The sequence below is a fragment of the Bos javanicus genome, chromosome 13, assembly GCF_032452875.1.
Source record: "Bos javanicus breed banteng chromosome 13, ARS-OSU_banteng_1.0, whole genome shotgun sequence".
Lineage (NCBI taxonomy): Eukaryota > Metazoa > Chordata > Mammalia > Artiodactyla > Bovidae > Bos > Bos javanicus.
In genome coordinates, this window is record NC_083880.1 from 51943942 (window position 1) to 51969648 (window position 25707).

A 25707-nucleotide genomic window follows, 5' to 3' on the forward strand; every position below is an offset into this window, starting at 1 on the left:
AACGGAAGCACTGAATATGAAATAGAAAAAGTGAAACAAACTAGATAAAAGTAAAAGTTTTTACAGTCCAGTTGTTTTTAAACATGACTGCTCATTAGAAACATATCTGGAGCTCTGGAGAAAAAAAACAATACCAGAGCAATTTTATTCTTCAAAATATTTCAGGATAATTCTAATATGCATCTGGATTTTAAAAAGTTATTACAGGTTTTTCTGTTAGATCCTAGTTTTGGTGATACAGAGTTCTATTATTTTTCTGTTGATCGATCATGATACAATGGTATTAAATGAGTAATAGTTATATAATCACAACAGTAAAAGACATTTATCAGTTTTCACAATCAATAGGCAGGCAAAAAATAAAATATAATTGCAAGCCATAATGGGAACATGATTAACTTAACAATATAAAGTAATTATATACAATTTGGGGGGTCAAGCAGAGTGATGTGGTAAGTGTAAGTGCATGCATTTCACTTTTTCAGCCAGTCAGCCAGTCTATGTCTTTTGGTTGGTGCATTTAATACACTTATATTTAAAGTAATTATAGATATGTATGGTCCTATTACCATTTTTTAATTGTTTTGGGTTTATTTTCTGTAGGTCTTTTCCTTCTCTTGTGTTTCCTGCCTAGAGAAGTTCCTGTAGCATTTGTTGTAAAGCTGGTTTGGCGGTGCTGAATTCTCTTAAGTTTTGCTTGTCTGGAAAGCTTTAGATTCCTCTCTGTCAAATCTGAAGGAGAGTCTTGTTGGGTAGAATATTCTTGGTTGTAGGTTCTCCCCTTTCATCACTTTAAATATGTCATTCCATTCCCTTTTGGCTTGTAGAGTTTCTGTTGAGAAATCAGCTATTAGCCTGCTGGGAGTTCCCTTGTATGTTATTTGTTATCTTTCCCTTGTTGCTTTTAATATATCATCTCTGTCTTTAGTTTCTGTCATTTTGATTATTGTGTGTCTCGGTGTGTTCCTCCTTGGGTTTATCCTTCCTGGGACTCTCTGTGCTTCCTGGACTTGGTTGACTGTTTCCTTTCCCATGTTTGGGAAGTTTTCAGCGATTATCTCTGCAGATACTTTCTCAGGTTCTTTCTCTCTCTCTCCTCCTTCTAGGACCTCTATAATGTGAATGTTGGTGTGTTTAATGTTGCCCAGAGTTCTCTTAGGCTGTCTTCATTTCTTTTCACTCTTTTTTCTGTATTCTGTTCTGTAGCAATAATTTCCACCATTCTGTCCTCTAGGTCATTTATCCATTCTTAGTTATTCTGCTATTGATTCCTTCTACATATTATTCATATCTGTTTGTTCTTTAGTTCTTCTAGGTCTTTGGTAAACATTTCTTGCATCTTCTAATCTTTGCCTCCATTCTTTTCCTGAGACCCTGGATCATCTTCACTATCATTTTTCTGAATTCTTTTTCTGGAAGGTTGCCTATCTCCACTTCATTTAGTTGTTTTTCTGGGATTTTATCTTGTCCCTTCATCTGGGACATAACTTTCTGTTTTTTCATCTTGATTAACTTTCTGTAATATGTTTTTGTTATAGCTGCTGTGAGACTGTGCTTCTTCTTGCTTCTTCTGTCTGCCCTCTGATGGATGAGGTTAAGAGTCTTGTGTAAGCTTCTTGATGGTAGGGACTGGTGATGAGAAAAACTGTCTTGCTCTGGTGGGCAGGGCCTTGCCCAATAAAGCTTTAATCCAATTATCTGCTGATGGGTGGGGTTGCACTCCCTCCCTGGTGGCTGTTTGGGCTGAGGCCACACAGCGCTGAGGTCTACAGCCTCTATGGTGGGGTTAATGGTGAACCCCAAGGGGGTTTACTCCAAGGGGGACCTTCCAGTGCCCCTGTCCCTGTGGCGAGCTCCTGCTGACCCACGCTTCCACAAGAAGGCCTCCAGCACTAACAGGTAGTTTTGCTTCAGTCTCCTATGGGGTCACTGCTCCTCTCCTCTGGGTCTTGGTGCGTGCAAAATTTTGTTTGTGCCCTCCACAACTGGGGGGTCTGTTTCTCCCAGTCCTGTGGAAGGCCTGTAATCAAATCCTTCTGGCCCTGAATGCCAGATTCCCTGGGGATTCCCGGTCCCTTTTTCAGATCCCTAGGCTGGGAAGCCTGACATGAGGTTCAGAACCTTCACAATAGTGCAAGAACTTCTTTGGTATTATTGTTCTCCAGCCTGTGAGTCACCAACCTGGCAGGTATGGGATTTGATTTTATCGTGATTGCACCCCTCCTGCCATCTGCTGGGCTTCTTTGTCTTCGAATGTGGGATATCTTTTTTTGGTGGGTTCCAGCGTCCTCCTGTTGATGGCTGTTCAACAGCTAGTTGCAATTTTGGTGCTCTCACAGGAGGAGATGAGCACACGTCCTTCTACTCCACCATCTTGAACCAGAAGCTCAAGATTGTTTAACTTAAGCACTGCAGAAGATCTCTAGTTACCACTCTGGCTTGCCCTAGGACCTGCAGGAAGAACACTGTGATACTGGCCACTAGGATCCAGCCCTCGGAGCTCTGACCAGCTCTCTTTTCCTTCCAGGAAAAGTACATTTCTTCTCTAATGGCCTTCTGTTTTCTGATCGTCATCACGGAAATATCATCATTTCCAAGGACCACATGAATTCCATTTTGTTCTATGATGGGGTAGGTGTTTTACAATCCAAGTTTTGATGTTCAGAAAGATACTCACACTTCTGAGGGTAAAATCAAATAACTCCCTGTCCCTCTGTCACTACAAGTCAATGGCTTAGGAACCAGCACTGCCCTTGAGGCAGGCCAGCAGGCAGGGAAGTCATGGAGAGAGAAGCTCTTGTCAGCCTCATCAACCCTGCCACTTTATAAAGGAGTTAAGTATAAATGACTTCCTGGTCAAGAGGGCCAGCAGCTACCCATGCCCAATTAACTTGTCTCAAAGAAGACCAGCTGAAGGTGGCCTCCAGTAACCCTTCACAGATAGCCTCCGACCCAGAGACACAAAGACTCACCCACTTAAGAACTGGAAAGAAACAGCTTCCTGTGACATTTTTGGGGTTTCACTCACTTGTTGAACATGAGAAAGAATTATAAGAAAGCCTGAAAGGAAGAGAAATAACTAATTTTCTCCTTGAAGGCTTAGTTCCACCCCCTCTCATACTCAGAATTAACCTCCAGCTCTATGAAAGTTCTACTCCCAGAACCATCCTTTAATTCTATAGTCTGCAACAACAAGTCCCCCTTCCCTTGTGGGGATGTGGGTAGCTGTGAGTTTTCCCCTAGCCTGTACTCTCTGGCCAGGGCATGGCTCATCGTAGTACGACCCCAGAGCAGAGGGCAGGCTGTCCACCCTGCAGGGTCTCAGCCTCAAAACCAGCTTGTTTCAGAGCCGGGAAAGAGACCAGGTGAAGTGGTTTGGTCAAATAGTGCTGAAAATAAATTCTGTTATCAAGTTAGAAAGAGTTCTTTCTTCCATAGAACTTAAGGCTGTTCAAAAATGTAGGCAGACCGTCCAGACAGATTAGATGGTCCTGTTAGGTGAAGGCTTTAATATTAGGTTAAAGAGTCTTCCAACATCAGGAAAGAAAGGATGAATCTTAAGTGCTGGTATAATAAATTACTGCATTTTGGGGTGAGGGCTGGGTTTTAACTCATATCAAAAGTCAAAATGTACTTTTGAGACAAGTAAAATATTTTAAAATTTCATAAGTAGAATATAGCTATTAATTATTTTCTTATGGTGAGAGCTTTTTAAAATTTAATATTTGTTTTATATTGGTGTATAGTTGATTTACAGTTTACAGTAGTTTCAGCTGTATAGCAAAGTGATTCAATTGTATACTGCATATATCTATTTCAGATTCTGATAACTTTTAAGATCTACTCTCTTAGACATGTATATTATTAAATGGTCACCACAATAAGTCCAGTTAAGAATATAAAAAAGAATATTTATTAAATCTTTAGGGACAGGAAGACATTCTAATCTTAAGCTTAGAAATGACTCAAGAAATTCTAAAGAAAAAGTTTGTTAGATTTGATTACTTAAGGATTTTTTCAATTTTTGCTGATAGTTTATTGAAGTATACTTTAAATGCAATTAACTAGCTACAAGGACTTAGTGTACAATGCAGGAAATGTAGCCAATATTTTATATTAACTATAAATGAATTATAACCTTTAAAAATTGTGAATCACTATGTTGTACACCTAAAATTTATATAGTATTGTACATCAACTATATCTTAAAAAAGCATGTGAAAGATCTAATACTCTTATATTGATTACATTTAAAATAATACTTTAGATATGTTAGATTAAATAAAATATACATACAATTAACTGTATCCATTTAAAGTTTTGACAGATGTATATACTCATGAAACCACTAGCATAGTCAAGATACAGATTTTTGTCATGCCCAACCCTCCCAGAAGTTTTCTAATACCTTTTTGTAGATCATATTTCTCCCCAACTTCTAGCTTCAGGCAACCACTTACTAGCTTTCTGTCATTGTAGATTAGTTTGCATTTTCTAAAATGTTATATAAGTGGACATCATACATTCTGAACCCTTTTGAGTCTAGCATTTTTCACTCAGCATGGTTTTTAAGGTTCATCAGTGTTGTGTGTATCAATAGTTTTTCCTTTTTATTGCTTTTTTGATGAGTAGTATTCCATTGTATAGATAAGAGCATAAAGTTTATCAGACTAATAATTTAAATCTCTACAAAATATTCAAAGCAAAAGCACAAACCAGGAAAACCATTTTTAGTGATTTTTTTTTTAAATGAGTTAATATTTCATTTCTGTGATGAGCTCTGTCTTTACCAACATGAAAGCACTGAGTGCCAAATCATGGGTGTTCAGAGGACCTGAGGTTAGTTAACAGATATGTGGAAGCACAACAGATACAGCCTTACACTACCGTGTATAACAGTAAGTTAATAACGAATAGATAAAAGGTACAGTAGACAAAAGGTGAGGTGGGATTGATAATATGGAATGTCCAGTCATAGTGGTGGGCTGAGAGGGGAGTGGGATGCAGTCTTTGAAAATGCTGACAGATAGTTTACAACAACATGGTAGATACTAATGGTAAATTAAGTTTTAAAAGCAAGATATGGAGCTGTAAAAGTAAGTATGACTTCCCAGTCATAGAAAAGGGAGTCAATGAACAGGAACAGAAGACTAGAAGGTTAAACAACCAAAAAGGTTGTTTAAAAAACAGTTTAAAAAAAGGTTGCATTTCCATACCCCACTGTGAATAATCTGAAAAGGTTCTTAAGAAAACAAGCTAACAGTGTTAGCTGTAGTTGAAGTTGAGTGATGGGACTTGGGATTAATATTTTAAACCTTTTTTCTGTATTTTATTTTTATATTTTTCTCAAATTTTTATTTCATAATGAATATGACTTTCATTATCAAAACTTAAATATTAAAAAACTCTGTCCCCTAATATCAGAAACAAGACAAAAATACTTGTTTTTGCCATGTCTATTCAACATGGTATTGGTGGAAGTCCTAGTGAGAACAAGTTAGGCAAGAAAAAGAGATGAGGCATTTAATTGGCCAAAAAAAGAAGTGAAATTAGCTCTCTTCATGGATGACATGCTTTATATGTAGAAATTCCTTAAGACTACATACACAAACTATTAGAATTAATAAATTTACCAGCGTTTCAGAATAGAAAATAAACAGTTTAAAAAAAGGTTGCATTTCCATACCCCACTGTGAATAATCTGAAAAGGTTCTTAAGAAAACAATTTCAATAAATTTAACTGAGGAATTGAAAGATTTAAACACCAAAACCCACAATGCATTGCTGAAAGAAAGAAGACCTAAGTAAATGGTAAGACATCCTATGTTCATGGATTGGAAGACTTAATATTATTAAATAACAGTACTACCCAAAGCAACCTATAGATTCCTATTGAAATCTCAATGGCATTTTTTGAAGAAATGAAAAATCCCATCCTGAAATTCTTATGGAATCTCAGGGAAAACCCCACGCCCACCCCCTGCCCAAGTAGTCAAAGCAGTCTTTAAAAGAAGAAAGTTGAGGACTTCCCTGGTGGTTCAGTGGTAAAAAATCTGCTTGCCAGTGACGGAGACATGGGTTCAACCCCTGGTCCAGGAAGATACCACATGCCTTGGAGCAACTAAGCCTGTACCACAACTATTGAGCCTGTGCTCTAGAGCCCAGGAATCGCAATTACTGAGCCCTCTCACTCCAACTACTGAAGCCTAAGTGCCATAAAGCCTGTGGTATTGGCATAAGATCAGATGTATAGACCAGTGGAACAGAATAGAGAGCCCCCAAAGAAAGTCTTGCATATATGGTCAAAGGTTTTCAACAAAGGTGCCAAGATCATTCAGTTAAAAAAGACAGTCTTTTCAACAAACAGTGCTGGGAAAACTGGATGCATGCCTGGGTGCTAAGTTGCTTCAGTTGTGTCTGACTCTCTGCAACCCTATGGACTATAGCCTGCCAGACTCCTCTGTCCATGGAATTTTCCAGGCAGGATTAAGCAACAGTTTCTTGGATTTGACACCGAAAGCAGAGACAACAAAAGAAAAATATATATAAATTGGACTTTATTAAGTCCAGTTTAAAACTTCTCCACATCAAAAGTCACTATCAAGAATGTGAAAAGCAACTCACAGAATGGGAGAAAATACTTGCAAATCATTTGTCTGATAAGGGACTAATACCCTAGAAAGAGAGATAATATTTTCAGTTCAGGAGAAAAGACTGTGTACTTCCCGTATCTCCTAAAACTGGGTGTTGGCAGGAACTTCCGTAACTGAATCCCAGTGAACCACACAATGTGAAAATAATTGGACTGACATTCACCATATGTGTTCTGACATTAGATGTAAGGGCTAAATTCCTGCAAAATGGCTTTTCTCAGTGATGTTCCCTCTGTTTCTCTTCAGGATTCCACCAGTGTTGTTGCTGCCCTTCTGATAGACTTCAAAAGTTCATTGCTTCCCCATCTTCCAGTTCATTTCCATGGATCAAGCAATTTTCTGATGATTGTCCTTTTCCCCAAATCCAAGATATACCAAACATTTTACTCAGAGGTAACATCAATCATTATTCAGCAACACAATTACTACCCTTTTTCCTAGCAATTTAATTGGTATGGCAGTGTCTTAGGGCTAACAGTGAGGTGATGAGAGGGAGAGTTGGGAAGGGCTGCTGTGAGTGTAGCTGCTTCTAATCTCTTTGGGTCCTAGAATAGTGCTCTTGCCATTAAAAGATGAGAGCCTAAAGGAACTGAACAGAAGGCTTTTTAGCTTCTAAGAAAAATCTTCTTTTTTGCTAATTAGACTTATTTCCCTGTTAGCTACTTTATTGAGTTGTTGGGCCCTACCTACTGGATCAGAGCTTGCTGTGCTGTGCTGTGATTAGTCGCTCAGTCATGTCTGACTCTTCGCGACCCCATGGGCTGTAGCCCATCAGGCTCCTCTGTCTGTGGGGATTCTCCAGGCAAGAATACTGGATTGGGTTGCTATGCCCTCCTCCAGAGCTTCCTACCCCACCCCAAAATGTCCTTCTCCATGGTTCATAGGCCCTGCCCTTGTGAGTGGTTCCACCTGGCAGGCTGCACACTATAGCTTGTCAGCACAGATTGCATGAGTGAGGGAGCTCACCAAGAACTACACAGCTTACTTAGAGACCAAGCAGTAACCAGAGTCATACAAATGGTCAGTCTCATTCTGGTGGAGATGCTTGGAAAGGTGTGACTCAGCAGTTTTTGAGAGGATAGTCCCTCCCTCAGGACAGATACACAGAACATGGAAGAGGCAAGAACCAGCCTTGGCTCCAGAGTGGCTTTTAGGGCCAGTCTGTGTTTCTGTCTTACTGCCAGCTGATCTGTTACCTCCTTGTACTTGTCTTTTCAGTCTAGGAACCTAGAGATTCTCTTCAGCCATTCCTCTGCCTCTAGGCAGGAGTTGCTTGAACTGCTCCTGTCTGGCCCTGTCACCAGGGAAGAACGTGTCCCTGCTGCCAGAACAGTATTACGTGATACCCTCCTCTCTGTTTCCTGTTCTCTTAAGGAGCAGAATCCCTGGGAGAGGAACTCAGAAAGAAATTCTAGTTTGTAAAAATACAGAACAGAATTGCTTCAGGCCTCTATTTTTGAAACAAACTTGTTTGTTATGATGGTTTTTCTCTGTACTGACAGTCTAGATTTTCAGCAGCCATCAAATCCCCATGTGGGTTCCATATCCTGTTGTTGGGTTTAAAGTGTTCTTTGCTCTAATTCTGTTTTGTTTAGGTCTTCTCCCCCTGGCAACAGCAGACTAACTCAGGGCTGTCTTTAAAAGTGATCCAGGAAGATGGATTATCTGTGGAACAAAAGAGATTGTAAGTGGCTGCCTTCAGTGTTTATGCTAGCTTCCCTAGGCTGTGTGTGTCTGCTGTCTCTGCAGGATGACTTGCATTATGTAACACAGAAGTCCTGGCTTCTGAAAGGGCCAACACAGTCATTTCAGTGCTGCCAGTTTGCAGGTAGTCAGTGCTCTTAGGGAACAGAAGTCAAGACAGATGAAGTCCACCAAGAATCAGAAAACCATAGTATTACAAAGGTTTCAGGCTAAGCTTTCTATGTGGGCAAACCAGTCACCCTGTATTAACACCGAATTTTGCTTAAGTCAGTGAGATGCTTCTTTTCAAAGTGTTGACTGTCACAAGACTTTGGCTTAAAAATATCAGAACGAGTTATGTAAAGTATGTGTGCTGTTGGGAGATGGAGTTCTAATCTGTGAACCTTTGATATTCCAGACACTCCAGGGCACAGAAGCTCTTCAGTGTCCTGAGCCATTCTGCTGGGGAGAAACAGAGTCCTCTAAAGCTACTCTCAGCTAAACTCCCAGAGCTGAACGGGTGAGCTCTGTTTTTCTGTTTCTTTTAATATATCAGAACTCTTGGTGTTGGTGCTTTCTAAGCTCCATTTTCTTTCTTTATAGCTTCTTAAGGATAATTATAAAAACACAACATACACAATTGTATTCGCTAGAGATAATCACTAAGGTTTCTGTTCAGCTATTAAATAAGTTTCTCATGTGAATGGGCACATTCAGAAAAGGCTGGTGATGGTAACATAATAGCACTGTCTTTGTTTTTCTAGGTTTCTCCAGCATTTTGCTGTCAGCAGCATTAGTCAGGAACCCGTGGTGAGGACCCATCTCCCTGTCCTACTGCAGCAAGCCGAAATCAACCCTATTCACAGAGTAGAAAATGATAAGGTATAGCAGCTCACCAAAAAAGCTGAGAATTTATGGGAGGATGATCCTGATAACCTACCCTTAATATTCAGTGTCATTTACAAAAAGGAGCTCAGGCAGAGTCCCTTTTATAAGACTCTCCACCTCCTTGAATACTGATGTAATGATACACATGAAACCCCTTCTATACACTGACAGTGTACTGGCATCTACGTTAATGCCACCTGAGCCCCATGGCAGTGATGAAACCCTGCCATATTTCTGTGCCCTCCTCTTGCTTCTCCAGGTCTTCCAAACTCTTTGTCAGTACTCTCATGCTGTCAGCTCTTTCTGGTTACAAGGTCTTACGTGGCACACTGAGCTTAGTAAGGGGAAGGGCCTTATTAGTAAGAGCTTGCTAGCATCACCAGGATAACGTGACAGTTTATAAACACTGTCTTCACAAGAGTGGATTTTAATCTGCTCCTGCTTCATACTGCTCTCCTCTTGACCCCCCACCATTTCTTTGGAACTATATGTCATAATATGCTCAAAGAGGGCATTTATTTCTGTGCAAATCTAGAAGACACTTGGCTGCAAAAGGAAAGAGAAGCATTAAGTAGTTAGCAGGGAGGCCTGGCGTGCTGCGATTTATGGGGTCACAAAGAGTCGGACACGACTGAACAACTGAACTGAAGTAGTTAGAAGCTTCATTTTTTCCCTTAAGCAAGAGTAAAAGTAAAAATTTTATATTTTAAATATTTTTAATATATGTATTTTATATTAACAAAGTGCTATAGAACTGGCCTTGAAGTAAGAAGGTGTCTGGCTGTGAGCATGTTTGCTGGGATTTGAGAGACTGAGGCCTGGATGCCGAGAAATGGGAACCAAGATGAGAAAATAAACAGAAAGTCAGTTACAGGGAGAACTGTCCACAGGTGCAGAAAGGGAATCAGACCAAGGGTCTGGTCAGAGGGGAGGTGGGAGAACTATTTCCCACAAAAGATGAGGAATCCATAGCCATCTCTGTGCTGATGTGACTAGTTCAAGTGGTGAGTGCCACCAAGCTGAATTTTAGTCCAGGCCTGTCCCAGTGAATCTTGTGTATTGTTAAATAAAACACATGTAAAGGAGCCCTTGCCATGCTGTGTCACTGACATTGTTATCCTTCAGCAAGTACATGGTTCCCTTCCTCCTCTGCTTGACACCTTCTTTGTCAGTAGATTTCTTGAGTTGGAATGTCTCCCTACAGACAGCCCTGTTTTCATGTAGTCATGTGCCAAGGTTAAGAAAGTTCAACCTGGCTATTTTCCCCATTAAGACTGAGAAGTGCTTCTTGACCCAGTTTGTTTCTTTACATCAGGCCATGTGGCTTGAAAGGCACAGGCCGCTCACCTCTTTCACTGAGTTTACCACACCAATTTAGCCTATGACATTTTTGTCCCAGACCTCCTTTCCTCCCAGTATTTTCCGTTATACTTTTAACTGATCTAGTCACAACCTGCTCCATGGAAATTATCATGGTAACACTACATCGTATATGGTGTTTGCTGTGTGCCAGACACTGTTCCAAGCACCTTGTTTACATATATTAACTCAGTTAATCATCACAGCCACCCTGCAAGGTAGGTTCTATAGTGAACCCAAGGTCACATAGCTAGTGAATGCTGGTGCTGAGGTTTAAACCCACAGAACCTGGCTTAAGAAGTCAGTTCTCTTAACCTGTTACACAGTGCTGCCTCCCAGTTGAATCATAAACCCATATGGCTTTTCTTTCATGTAGGTAATTATCAGCATTGTAACTGGTCTCCCAGGCTGTCACGCCAGTGAACTCTGTGCTTTTCTGGTCACTCTGCATAAGGAATATGGCAGGTTAGTATGGCTACTGCCTTTGCTTTGGGGAAAGGGGTTCTATGCTTGCTGCCTATGCACTGGGAAACCTTCAGCATCCACTGACCTTTGGTGTAATTGATATTGGCACGGTGATCATCTATCCATTTGTTTAACACATTTATACTGAGTACTTTCTGTATGCGAGACACTGTTCTAAGTATAGGGGACAAATGTACAAAACAGACTAGAAAACAGGTGGTATCTCTGCCTTCATGGAGCTTGTATTCTAGTTTTGGAAGATAGGCAATTAACCAGTTAAGAAAAATAGTACATTAGCTAGTGAAAAATGCTGTGGAGAAAATAAAGCTGAGAAGGCTATAGGAGAGCTGAGCTGGGGGACTGATTCCAGTTTTAATTGGGTACTCAGGGAAGTGGCTCAGACGATAAAGAGTCTGCCAGCAGTGTGGGAGACCTGGGTTCGATCCCTGGGTTGGAACGATCCCCTGGAGAAGGAACTGGCAACCCACTCCAGTATTCTTGCCTGGAAAAATCCCATGGATGGAGGAGCCTGGCAGGCTACAGTCCATGGGATTGCAGAGAGTCAGACATGACTGAGCGACTTCACTTTATTCGCTCACTCAGGGAAGACCTCACTGAAAAGGTGACATTTGAGCAAAGGCCTGACAATATAAAGGGATGAACCTCTGGATATCTGGGCAAGAGACCTGTTCCAGCAAGACCGGCATGGGCAAAGGCCTGGGAATTGTCACCAGGTTGGTTAGAACTTGAGAGCTGGTGGATGTGATCTTTCCATGGCCACAGAGGGACTGCATGAGTTTAGGTGGAACTGGGACATACTGGTTTAGATAAAATTGGAGAAATCATTCACCCATGTCTTCCATTTGGCTGACAGATTGCTAAACAAACCTTGCTGACTGAACCAGGCTTTTAATATCTAGTCAGTCTTCCTCAAAGTAAGCCTGCAGGAGACCATATAGAAGAACTGAGAAGACTGAAATCACCTAGGAGTTTGGGACTTGAGAGTGGGAGATTGTGGGGGTTGGGAAGATGAGTTTTAGAGAGATAATGGGGAAATATTAGACCTCCTTCATAAGTACTCAATAGCTAACTAGCTCCTTCCTCATTTCCATTGCTTATGTTCTGTAAACAATCTGAATGCTTCTCCTTACCCATTATTATTTTTATTTTTTGGCTGTGCCATGCAGTTTGTGGGATCTCAGTTCCCCAACCAGGGATTGAACCTGGGCCACTACAGTGACAGTACCAAATCCTAACCACTAGGCCACCAGGAAACTTCCCCCACCCCTTCATTCCTTATTCTTGGCAAGAATTTTACTGCAAAGTGGACTGAAACTATTTTTCTGAACGGCTCTTCAGAAACTGACTGCCTGTTCAGGAGTCTTTCTCAGCTCTGAAACCTGTTGATCATGTGCTTATCTGACCTTTCTCCCTATGACAGAGCATTTTGTGCCAAAAGCTCCAATAGAAGTGATTTCGGGGTACAGGGCTCCACACCCAGCCAGTTCCCTCTACCTGTTTCTGGTAGTATTGCTTTCTCCTGTATGGGTTCACGAGACCAAGTCTGTGGAGTACTAGTTACATTTGAATCCACTGGCAGAACCTATGGGTCAGGCCCTCATGCTGAGATTATACTTTCCATTTCCAGGTGGATGGTATACCGTCAAGTCATGGACAGCTCCGAATGTTTTCATGCTGCCCACTTCCAGAGATACCTTTCCAGTGCCCTGGAGGCCCAACAGAACCGCTCTGCCCGCCAGTCAGCCTATGTCCGCAAGAAGACCAGACTACTGGTGGTATTACAAGGGTGAGCCCTGGAAGTATTTTGGAAATAGTGGGGTAGTGTGGTGACCTTGCCATTATTTCATGTGTGGTTGACTTGGGGTACAGAATAAACTCCACATATGCACGAGAAGTGTCTAGTGTCTTTAGCAAGCAGGAACCGCTGTGGCCATCCTGTGGCCCAGAGTGACTGGTGAAGATGACACACAAGTTTCAAGTTTGGCTTCAACGTCACATATCCTCAAAAGGCAAAGAACTGGGGAGGAGGTTTTCTGGGCAAGATTCTTTGATAATTCTTCTAACAGTAGTGGTCCCTAAGCCTTTTCGTTTGCCACCGAAGCAAGCAAGCTTCAGCTTTTTCAGTCCTCCTCCTGTGGAGTTGCAGACAGTCCCCACACTCTAGTCTCAAGCCCCATCCACAAAGTGGCTAGGAAGGAGGAAGCAGGTGCGTCGTCCCCTGGGCCCGCAGGAGAACATGCCAGATCAGGAAAACATGGGCTGTGCTCTTCACTGCTGTCATTATAGTTGGTAATAAAGAAGCTTTTGGCAGTTCTCACAAAGTGCTTTTGTGCTGTGCTGTGGTGTTTTGTTTTGTGCTCATAATAATTAGTATTTGCCACTGGCTAATTGTTTCCAGTAAAGAATAGGCCCAGTTCCAAAGCCCTATTTGGTCTCTTGGATGTGATGGTAAGAATTGGAGGAAAGCCAGGCCAGTGGTGCTGCAGGAGGCAAACAGGAATGTGTCCCCTGCCAGGCCATCTTTTCTCTTATTTAGATCTTGTTCTTATATCTGCTTTGGGCTTCCCTTCTGTTGACTCTACTTGTGGGCTTAGGTTGTGGAAGCCACAGAGCAGGAAAGCTAGAAACCACTTGTTTTCCATCATCTCTAATAATCGAAAAAATAGGTTGGCCCAGTTTCGTCACCTCCTGCCACCTTTCCAGAGTTGAATGTCAGTGGGGGTATGGACCTGGAGTCAAATTTGGTACCTTGACATCGTATAGCTGAGGTCATTTCCATCTTCTATTACTTTAGAGAGTATTTTTGACTCCCCGTCTCTGACTGTACAAGTCTGCATAAGTGCCAGCTGTCCTGGCTGCTCTGGACTTCAGTGACAGTGTATGGCCAACCCACTTGTACTCTCAGAACCAGCAGTTGCCCAGTCACAGCCCCAGTACACTAGGAACATCCGATGGATTTCCTGCTGTGTTGCTCTGTATGACAGTGTTCTTACAGATGGGGCCCATTCCCGTGAGGCTCAGCAGGGAACACATGGCAGACTCAGTGTAGCATATCCATCTCCTTGGAGCTGGACCTTTAAGCTCAATATTGAGGTGAGGGGACACCCCAGAGGCTTCTCAAGTTGAGAATTTTATTTCTTGAATACGGCCTTTATTTTGATTTATAGAATTCTGTGCCATCAGGCAGAGTTTTTTCTTGCCCCTATAGTGGCCTGGTCCCATTCTACTTACTGCTGCAGGTAAGCAGTGATGTTGAGCTTTGACACCAAGTGGAGTATTAGGTTGTTGTTTTAAAAATTGAATTAATGTATTTTTAAATGATAAAATTTTAGAAATGGGGGACAGATTAGTGGCTGCCAGGAACTGGGGATGGGAGTGGAGAGTGAGGGGGAGGTAGGTATGGTTATAAAAGGGCAACACGGAGGGAGCTTTGTGGTGTGAAACTGTTTAGTATCTTTACTATGGTAGAGGAGCCTGCACAGGTGACAGAACTGTATGGAACTGAATACATACACAAATAAGTAGAACTGTAAAAATCTGAGTCTTAAAAAGTTAATTTTAAGGAATTTGAGGGACTGTGTTAGTTTATACTCTAGAATATTATAAAAATCATTCTTTATCTACATTTAAGACAAAGTATCTCTCAAAACAAAAATTGAATTAATGTAAAATGAGGCAAAATTGCAGGCTTAAATTACAAATGTGAAATAGAGCCCAAAAGACACTTGTATGGAATATCTGTTGTTTTAGAAGAAAGGTAAAGTCCTGCTGGGCTTTTTTTGTTTGTAAATAAAGAAAATACTGACAAGAAAGAGGCAACATGAAGAGTTAGGTTTTTGCATTCATCATGCAGTTTGGGCAGTTCAGCCAAAGTGGCCAGGTACAGACTCAGAAGCTGGATCACTATGCTCCCTGAAATGAAAGACTTATTAAAGAAAACAGACCAGTGCAGGAGCTCTTAACTTGATGAGAAAATACCAAGTCCTGCCCCAGAGCCCCAGGGTCACCTGCAGGCTTCTCTGAAGTGGGTGGGCAGTAGAGTTCTTCCTTCCACTCACTCTTGCACAGTTAGAACTAGTGGAACTCGGAAGTACAGAAACACTGTAAACTGCAGGGGCTCTAAATCATGAGGTGACTTGACCCCAAGGAGGCCTGTTGCTCTCTCCTCTTTTGGTTTCCTTCTACCCTTGCTCCACTTAGCCACTCAGCAAGCATTCCCCTCTTCTCCCACTCTGAAGCTCCAGTCCAGTAAACTTAACTACTCCCTTTTTTCCCCCTAGCTACACAGATGTTATTGATGTTGTCCAGGCTCTGCAGACCCATCCAGACTCAAATGTCAAGTCCTGCTTCACCATTGGTACCATCACAGTGTGTGTGGAGCCGCTGAGCTGCTACATGGAGCACAGGTACGTACTTAGGACCACCTCCAGCCCACAGGATGTGGTGTGTTTAAATGTACAGAAAGCTATTTACCTCCCACCTACCAGTAGGCGACGCATTTTTATGTGTTTGTCTTTTGAAATGCATCAGTTTACCCTCGTGGTGTTTCTGTTTTTCAGTTGCTAAGTCATGTCTGACTCTGCAACCCTGTGGACTGCAGCATGTCAGGCTCCTCTGTCCTCCAGTGTCTCCCATTTACTCAGATTCATGTCCATTGAATCAGTGTTGCTATCTAACCATCTCTTCCTCTCCCACCCCCTTCTCCTTTTCCCTTCAGTCTTTCCCAGCATCAGGGTCTTTTCCAATGAGTCAGCTCTTCATATCAGGTGGCCAGAATATTAAGAGCTTCAGCTTCAGCATCAGTCCTTCCAATGAGTATTCAGGGCTGATTTCCTATAGAATTGACTGGTTTGATCTCCTTGCAGTCCACAGATTCTCAAGGGTCTTCTCCAGCACCACAATTTGAAAACGTCAGTTCTTTGGCATTCAGCCTTCTTTAAATTCCAGCTCTCACATCCCTACATGACTACTGGAAAAACCATAGTTTTGATCATACAGACCTTGGTTGGCAGAGTGACGTCTGTTTTTTAATACACTGTCTAGGTTTGTTATAACTTACCTTGCAAGGAGCAAGCATCTTTTAATTTCATAACCAGAGTTGCTATTTGCAGTGATTTTGGAGTCCAAGAAAATAAAATATGTCACTGCTTCCACTTTTTCCCCATCTATTTGCCATGAAGTGGTGGGACTGTATGCCTTGATCTTAGTTTTGCATGTTGAGTTTCAAGCCAGCTTTTTTACTCTCCGTATGGACTGGCATCTTCTCACCACTTTTCTTTGTGCACTAATAAGTCACCCTTCTAGGATAGTGGGACTTGAAATAAATTCTCCCAGAAGAGAAGAATACCCATGGCAGGCTTTTCTTTTCTTCTTTACTGCAGGGAAGGGGCCTTCTGTAATAAGGCACTTGGAGTACCTCACAGATACTTTTTCATGTGGTTAAGCCATCTTAAAGCATCTTACCTCAGTTAATGACATTCATTCTCACTACTAACAAATGAACTTTTTTTTCCTACTTTGGAAATAATATGACAACAACAAAGAAAATTGGGTAATAATTCACCCATAATCTCACTAACTCAATGTAATATTATAATTTTTGTGAAGTCCTTTTTTATCTTTTATATGCATACTTTTTTTAACAGTTGTGATGTACATAAAGCTTTATATCTTTCTTAGGTTAACATATAAACATATTATGTAAGTGAACATATATCAGTCAGTCAGTTCAGTCGCTCAGTCATGTCCAACTCTTTGCGACTCCATGAACCTCAGCACGCCAGGCCTCCCTGTCCATCACCAACTCCTGGAGTCCACCCAAACCCATGTCCATTGAGTCAATGATGCCATCTGCCTCATCCTGCCCTCAATCTTTCCCAGCTGCGGTTCATGGGGTCACAAAGAGTCCGACACGACTGAGCGACTGAACTGAACTGATGATCAATTTTATTACTCTGTATTCCCATTCCCAAATTGCTTTCTGAGTGGGTTTTATAGTTTATACTGCCTCAGTGGTATCTAGAATTATTTATTTCATCATCAGAGAAGTCCCCACTGAGAAGTTTCAGACATTACATTTTCCCTTTGTAGAGCTGTTTGGAGGGCTCCCCTGTTAGCTCAGCTGGTGAAGAATCCACCTGCAATGCAGGAGACCCCAGTTCAATTCCTGGGTCAGGAAGAACCCCTGGAGAAAGGATAGGCTACCCACTCTAGTATTCTTGGGCTTCCCTGGTAGCTCAGTCGGTATAAAATCTGCCTGCAGTGTGGGAGACCTGGGTTTGTTCCCTGGGTTGGGAAGATCCCCTGGAGGCGGGCATGGCAACCCACTCCAGTGTTCTTGCCTGGAGAATCCCTGTGGACAGAGGAGCCTGGTAGGCTGCAGTCCATGGGGTCACAGAGTTGGACACGACAGAGTGACTAAGCACAGCACACACATCACAGACTTGTTTGGGGCTTCCCTGGTGGCTCAGACAGTAAAGAATCTACCTGCAGTGTGGGAGACATGGGTTCAGTCCCTGGGTGGAGAAGATCCTCTAGAGAAGAGAATGAGAAGGAACTGGCTACCTACTCCAGTATTCTTGCCTTTAGAATTCCAAGGACAGAGGCTGCAAAGTTTCCTTTCTCTGTAGCCTTTAGTAGAATATTTCTAAGAATGTATCCAAGATATGTTATCATGTGGTTTTTCTGATTAGTCCATATATTATTAATCATCTCCTGGCAACTGATTGATCTATCCTTAGATCTTCATCTGAAAAAGCTTCCTTCTTATTTGAGTCCTAAGTTGATATCTTTACACTTCTCATAGAAATTACATTAAAAATTACTACCCTAATTGTCTTAAGTGATCCTAAGAAATGTCTTTACCATTCTCCCTTCTCATTAGCTCTGCTTTCTCTAGGTTCTGCTTTCTCATTAAAAAAAAAAAAAAAGCTATTTTTCCTTCTACCTCAAGGTAGGTTATTGTAGTGAATTCTGAGCATCACCATTGTACTTGAGAATGCTGTGTGGACTCTTATATGCCACTTTTTCTACCATCCATGCCTCTTCTTTTTCTCAAGTGTTTAGTTAAAGATGAATCAAGCAGAAAGAGGTCTAACATGGGACTGGACACTATCAGAGATACTAACATAGAAAGGTAGGAAAAGATAGTAATAAGCAAAGAACTAGACAAATACTGTTCTATACCATCAAGAAAAAGTTAAGAAGAAGAAAAACTAATAGAGTGGCGTGGGAAGAGTTCAAGGAAGAAGTGTTAAAGGTCTGGGGAAATGGGAAGGTGGGATCTTCCTGTAGTAATGAAAATGTTTCTAAAATGAAATTGTGGCAGTGTTTGCACAGCTCTGTAAATTTACTAAAAAAAAAACACAAAACATTGGATCATACACTTTAAATGAGTGAATTTTGTGCTATGCTGATTATATCTCAATAAAACTGTTAATTGGAAACAATCAGGGACTTTCCCATGGCTCAATGGTAAGGAATCCACTTGCCAGTGCTAGAGACATTGGTTCAATCCCTGATCCAGGAAGATCTTATATGCCGCAGGGCAACTAAGCCTGTGCTCTGGAGGCAGTGAGTCACACCACTGAGCCCACATGCTGCAGCTGCTAAAGCCAATGTGCTCTAGAGCCTGTACTCCACAGCAACTTTTCCCTAGTTGCAATGAGCAGAGAGAAGCCTGCTCATTGCAACTAGGGAAAAGCCCTCACAGCAACAAAGACCCAGCACAGCCAAAATATAAATTAAAAAAAAAAAAACTCATTGCACATCAAGTCAGAGGTTACTGATTCAATCCGTGGTTGGGGAACTTTTCCCTAGTTGCAATGAGCAGAGAGAAGCCTGCTCATTGCAACTAGGGAAAAGCCCACACAGCAACAAAAACCCAGCACAGCCAAAATATAAATTAAAAAAAAAAAACTCATTGCACATCGAGTTAGAGGTTACTGATTCAATCCGTGGTTGGGGAACTTTTCCCTAGTTGCAATGAGCAGAGAGAAGCCTGCTCATTGCAACTAGGGAAAAGCCTGCACAGCAACAAAGACCCAGCACAGCCAAAATATAAATTAAAAAAAAAAAAGCTCACTGCACATCGAGTCAGAGGTTACTGATTCAATCTGTGGTTGGGGAACTAGGGTCCTGCATGCCCTGTGATGTGGCAAAAAAAAAAAAAAAGACTAGAACGTTATTAAATAACGTTAATCTCATTCCATTAAGAAAAGAATTAGGGTGGGAGGGAGGTTCAAGAGACAAGAGGAAGGGGAAATATGTATACTTATGGCTGATTCACAATCGTCATATGGCAGAAATTGTAAAGCATTTATCCTCCAATTAAAAATTAAAAAAGCAGTAACACATTTACTTAAGAAAGTCTAAAATGAATTGAAAAAGGTAGTCATATACAAAAACATAGAACACTTTACTAATTGTAAAATTTTAAAAATAGTTGGTAAATTTCTTTAATTTCTGATATAAAACTTAAAGATAGAACTATTAAAGTAAATATAACATGGACTTCCTTGGTGGCGCAGTGGATAAGAATCCACCTGCCAACACAGAGAACACTTGTTCAATCCCTGGTCTGGAGATTCCACATTCCACAGAGTGACTAATCCTATGTGCCACAACTACTGAACCTGCACTCTAGAGCCCACGAGCAGCAACTGCTGAGCTTTCATGCTGCAACTACTGAGTCTTGTATGCCTTGGAGCCCATGATCCACAAGAGAAGGCTCCTCAATGAGAAGCCACCTCAGTGAGAAGCCACGCACCACGACAAAGTGTGTAACCCCCACTCACCGCAGCTAGAGAAAGTCCACGAAAAGCCACAAAGACCTAGTGCATTCAGAAAATAAATATAACAAAACATGCTAATGGATACACAATACATATATGTATTTATTAAAGTATTATTAAATGACAGAAGTAGTAAAAAGATTAAGTGACCAGTGTTAAGCCCGTACATTTGTAAAAAGTCCAGGAATTCCCTGGAAGTCCAAGAAACCTAGATGTCCATCAACGGATGAATGAATAAAGAAGTTGTGGTACATATACACAATGGAATATTACTCAGCCATAAAAAGGAATGGATTTGAGTCACTTCTAGTGAGGTAGATGAACCTAGAGCCTGTTATACAGAATGAAACGGGCAGTGAGAGTGCCGAACCTGTGGCCTGGGTTCGATCCCTGGTCAGGGAACTAAGATCCCAACAGCTGCATGTCACGGTCAAAAAAAGAAAGAAAAGAAATCCTTATAAGGCCAACTGTGGTAGATTAAAATTCTGGCCATACATTAAAACGTGTATATTATCATATGTGAAACAAATCGCCAGTCCAGGTTTGATGCATGATACAGGATGCTCGGGGCTGGTGCACTGGAATGACCCAGAGGGATGGTTTGGGGTGGGTGGTGGGAGGGGGGTTCAGGATGGGGAACACATGTACACCTGTGGTGGATTCATGTCAGTGTATGGCAGAACCAATACAATATTGTAATTAGCCACCAATTAAAATAAATAAATTTATATTAAAAATTCTGGGCATAGCAAAAGCAGCCCTTCCCATCAGGACTTAAGTTGAATCTACTTTTCACCCTTTGAATCTTGGCTCAGGCATTGTGACTTGGCTTTGGCCAATGGGTCCTCAAGAAGCATGAAACAAGCCAAGGCTTGAAAAGCATTTTACACTTTGGGGCTTGCCCTCTCTTGCTTCTGGGAGTTAAGAACCACCATCTGAAGAGGCTGTTGGAGGGTGAAAGACCATGTAGATAGAGAGCCCCAGCCATCCATTCCTACCATCTAGACCAAGACCACTGTTGGGCCTGTGAGTGAGACCATCTTAAAGAGTCATCACCCCCCCTAAGCTATACCCAGGCTGAAACAACTGCCCATTCAACCTATAGAATCATGAGAAATAATAAATCATCCTTATTTTAAGCCACTTAGTTTTGGGGTGATTTACTATGTTGCAACTTGTGTAGGAAAATAGGTACTTTCATATACTTTTTTCCCCCATACTGTTGATAGGAATGTAAAATGATTTAATCTCTTTGGAGTCAAATATGGCCATTCCATTGCTAGAATTTTATTATACAGTCATATTTTTAGAAATGTGCAAAGATATATATGTCTATATAGGAGTATTTGTTTCAGGCTGAATTTTTATTTTTTATTTATATATTTTTTTAAAGTTGTGAGTTTAAATTTTATTCAGGGTCTTAACTGAGGACTATAGTCCAGGACACAGGTCTGAGGAATTCAGGCAGAATTATTAATTCTGAACTGTAGAGCCCACTCCAGCATGTTTAGTTGGGGAGGAATTTACTAATGGACAAAATAGCTTGAAAAGCCCCTGGGAGGGTCAGACTGTATTGATGAGGCATCCAGGTGGAACACTCAAACTTCAGTAGCACTGCCCCAGTGAGATCCCCCTCGGGCTGTCTGAGGCTATCTCAGTCACTTCTTCCACCAGAAAATGGAGTCTGCTTCCAATACATCCCCTCATTCACTGTGTTCTTTGCCACTTGGAGTCTCATTGGTAAAACTTAGGTCATATGCTTATACCAGATGGCAGGAATGGCCAGAAAAGCAGTTTTCTGCCATTTATTTGAAGGACAGGCTTCCTCAATCCAAGTCTGGGAAAAGTGTTTAGAAGGTATGGGCAGTCTGAAATATAATAGATGTGCTCTACGGTGTTCAAGACAATAATGTTAATAATATCAAATGGAAATAACCCAAATGCTCATTAGTAAGTGACTGGTTCAATTTGAGGATATTCATATAATGGAAGCAGGTGGCACAGTGGTAAAGAATCTGCCTACCAGTGCAGGAGACACAAGAGATGCAGATTTGATCCCTGAGTTGGGAAGATGCCCTGGAGAAAGAAATGGCAACCCACTCCAGTATTCTTGCCTGGAAAATCCCATGGACAGAGAAGCCTGGCAGGGTATAGCCCATGGGGTCACAAAAATTCAGACACAACTTAGTGAATGAGCATGTGTAATGGAATACTATGCAGGCATTTTTTTAAATTAGGTAGATTTTATGTACTGATATGGAAAATGCCCATAATACTTTGTGAAGTGAGAAAAGAAAATTACCAAAACAATATGTATTCTTTAAATGTCTATATGACTAAACATAGAAAATATCTGGAACAATACATCCCAAACTGTGAATAGTGGTTTCTTCTGGGAAATGGTTAGTTCCTTGGGGGCAGATGTTAGATGATGTGTAAAACATTTGATATTTTATAGTACCATGTATATTGCTTCTTTTAATATAACAGCTTTATTGAAATGTAATACACATATCATAAAATTCACTGTTTTAAAATGTCCCTTCCAGTCACTTCCCATTTCTTTTTTTTCCCAATCCCTGGCAACTAGTCTACTTTCTGTTTCTGTGGATATGCTTATTCTGGATATGTTCGTATATGTTGCCTTTTGTGCCTGGCTTCTTTCAAGGTTCATCCATGCTGTGGCATGTGTCAGTGTTTCATTCCTTTTTATGGACAAATACGCCATTGTATAGATATATCACATCTTTTTTATCCACTCATCAGTTGATGGACATTAGAGTTTTTTACATTTGGCTATCATAAATATACTGCTATGAATGTTTATGTTTAAGTTTTAATATGGTCATATGTTTTTCTGTTCTCCTGGGTAGAATTGTTGGGTCATATACTAACTATTTAACTTTTGGAGGAACTACAAACTGTTATCCAAAGCCATTGCACCATTTGCATCCTCACCAGCAATATATGAGGGTTCCCATTTCTCCACGTCTGTCTTCAGTGATATTACAGTTTTAGGGGCTTTCCTAGTGGTCCAGTTAAGAATCTGCCTTGTAATGCAAAAGAAAGAGGAGGAAAAAAATATATTACAGTTTAGGAAGGAGGATGATATGTATAGAAGGAAAGGAATTGAGCTGTCATTTGTTTTCTGCTGTTTTTTAGACACTGTGATGCTTTACCTCTTTCAGTCCTCAAAATCCCTTTAAGTATTTTGGGAGGCATTTAAGGTAAGCATCATTACCATGTTTTACCGTGAGGAAGCTGATGCTCAGAAAAGTTAAATAATTTCCCAAATGCCACATCCATGGCATATACACAGTCAGTCGTGATATGGGGTGGGAAGTACTATAATAAAAAACCCATGTAATTTTACAAGAATTGTTAAAAACAGTGATATCTCAATGAGAAGTTGCATAAATGTGCAAGTCCGTGTGTTGAGTATTTTCTTTGCAGCTCTTTAAAGTGAGTAACTTAATGACCCTCTAACCTGTCAGAGGTTTAAAATACGAGCTTCCAACCTGTAACTGGATAAGATGCATGGAGAGGGAGCATTGCTCAACTTCGTCTCAGATGCTACTGGTATGAATTGCTGTGCACTGCTGCAGGAAAGCAAGCAGGACACTGAGAAGGGCTTTTAAGGCATATACTGTAAAGTCACAGGAACATCATCGAAAAACCTACAAATAATAAATGCTGGAGAAGATGTGGAGAAAAGGGAACCCTCTTACACTGTTGGTGGGAATGTAAATTGACACAGCCACAATGGAGAACAGTTTGGAAATTTCTTTTAAAAACTAGGGATAAAACCTACCATGTCATCCAGCAATCCCACTACTGGGCATATACCCTGAGAAAGCCATTCTAAAAGACACATGTACCCCAGTGTTCATTGCAGTACTGTTTATAGAAGGCAGGTCATGGAAGCAATCTAGCTGTTCATTGATAGATGAATGGATAAAGCAGTTGTGGTACATATATACAATGGAATACTATTCAGCCATAAAAAGGAATGAATTTGAGTCAGTTCCTAGTGAAGTGAATGAACCCAGAGCCTGTTATACAGAGTTAAGTAAGTCAGAAAGAGACAAATGTCGTACATTAACGCCTATATTGGAAACCTAGAAAAATGGTCTTGATGAACCTGTTTGTAGGACAGCAGTAGAGACAAAGACATGAAGAACAGACTTGTGGACACAGTGAGGGAGGCAGAGAGGGAGGTGAATTGAGAGAGTAGCACTGAAGCATATGTAAAATAGATAGCCAGTGAGAATTTGCTGCATGACACAGGAAGCTCAAGCCAGTGCTCTGTGACAGCCTAGAGGGGTGGGATGGGGTGGGAGGTGGGAGGGAGTTTCAAGAGGGAGGGGTCATATATATACCAATGGCTGATTCATGTTGATGCATGGTAGGAACCAACACAACATTGTAACAGTTATTCTCCAATTATAAATAAATTTAAAAAGTTACAGGCACTTACTTGAGGGGACAGACATTTTCTAAGAATGCATTTGTGGACTTTCCTGGTGGTCCAGTGGTTAAGAATCTGCCAGTGCAGAGGACATGGATTCAATCCCTGGTCTGGAAAGTTTCCACATGCTGTGGGGCAACTAAGCCTGAGCACTGCAGCTACTGAAGCCCAAGTGCCCTATAGCCCGTGCTGTGCAACAAGAGAAGCCACTGCAATGAGAAGCCAGCACACTGCAACTAGAGAGTAGCCTCTACTCACCACAACTAAAGAAAGCCTGTGCATAGCAATGAAGACCCAGCACAGCCAAAAATAAATACTTTTTTTAAAGAATACATTTGCTCTGCAGCTGACCCTTCAGTGGACTATGAGTACAGTGAAGTCAGTGAGCTCTGTTCTTGGGAGACTCAAGTGAGGATCTCTCTCTCTTTGTTCTGGGGCTCCTAACCTTATTCAGAGCACATCGGGGTTCCTCTGTGGAATTCTTTAGAAACCGTGAAGGAATCAGGCAGGTGAACTAGATCCACAGCCCAAAGTTATACTTACCCAAGTGGCTCACTCATCCACGAAATTTGGTTCCAAATGGTGTGTGTCTGAGCATTGTCAAAAATCAAATTAAAAAATGAAGATTTGCCACCACCAAGGAAATTGCAAGAGAAAAACTCCCCTAAGTGTTTTGAACAGCATTAACACCTGCCAACTAGACAAGCAACAATTCAGAGGGTGACTTCAGCAAACATCTTACTTGCAGGGGTAGACAGCACAGGAGCTTTGTGGTGTTAAACAAACCTGGGCCCCTGTGTAAACCCTCCCATTTCCTAGCTGCAGGTAGGACCTTCGGAGAAGGCAATGGCACCCCACTCCAGTACTTCTGCCTGGAAAATCCCATGGATGGAGGAGCCTGGTAGGCTGTAGTCCATGGGGTCGCTAGAGTCGGACACGACTGAGCGACTTCACTTTCACTTTTCACTTTCATGCATTGGAGAAGGAAATGGCAACCCACTCCAGTGTTCTTGCTTGGAGAATCCCAGGGACGGGGAAGCCTGGTGGGCTGCCGTCTATGGGGTCGCACAGAGTCAGACACGACTGACGTGACTTAGCAGCAGCAGCAGCAGGTAGGACCTTGGGCCAAGTGCTTAGCTTGCTTAGCCACCATGAACCCACTGTTTGCAGCTTTTAAGTACCCAAGGCACAGGGTGGATGTGAGAATAAAATTGTATGTGTGAACTGCTTGCCCAGTGCCCAGTCAAAGCCTTTGATGAAAGATAGCTCTTTTCATTAGTATTGGCTTTCTTCACCAAGAAGAGCACTGTGGTGTTTTAGAAGTTTTAAAACACTAAGAATATTGAGTTTTTCTCTGGAGCTTACTACAGAGCTACAG

At 41.4% G+C, this 25707-nt stretch overlaps 1 protein-coding gene across 3 annotated transcripts in view; it reads left to right on the forward strand.

The window, feature by feature from the left end:
* Positions 1-25707, forward strand: part of DNAAF9 (dynein axonemal assembly factor 9) — a 173199-nt gene that overhangs the window by 118055 nt on the left and 29437 nt on the right. For all 3 annotated transcript variants that reach the window (XM_061436679.1, XM_061436680.1, XM_061436681.1), the window contains 8 exons: positions 2528-2631; positions 6900-7046; positions 8249-8337; positions 8755-8856; positions 9101-9218; positions 10960-11048; positions 12697-12855; positions 15350-15475. In XM_061436679.1, coding sequence (XP_061292663.1) covers positions 2528-2631; positions 6900-7046; positions 8249-8337; positions 8755-8856; positions 9101-9218; positions 10960-11048; positions 12697-12855; positions 15350-15475 — 934 coding nt within the window. The remainder of the gene's footprint in view (positions 1-2527; positions 2632-6899; positions 7047-8248; positions 8338-8754; positions 8857-9100; positions 9219-10959; positions 11049-12696; positions 12856-15349; positions 15476-25707) is intronic.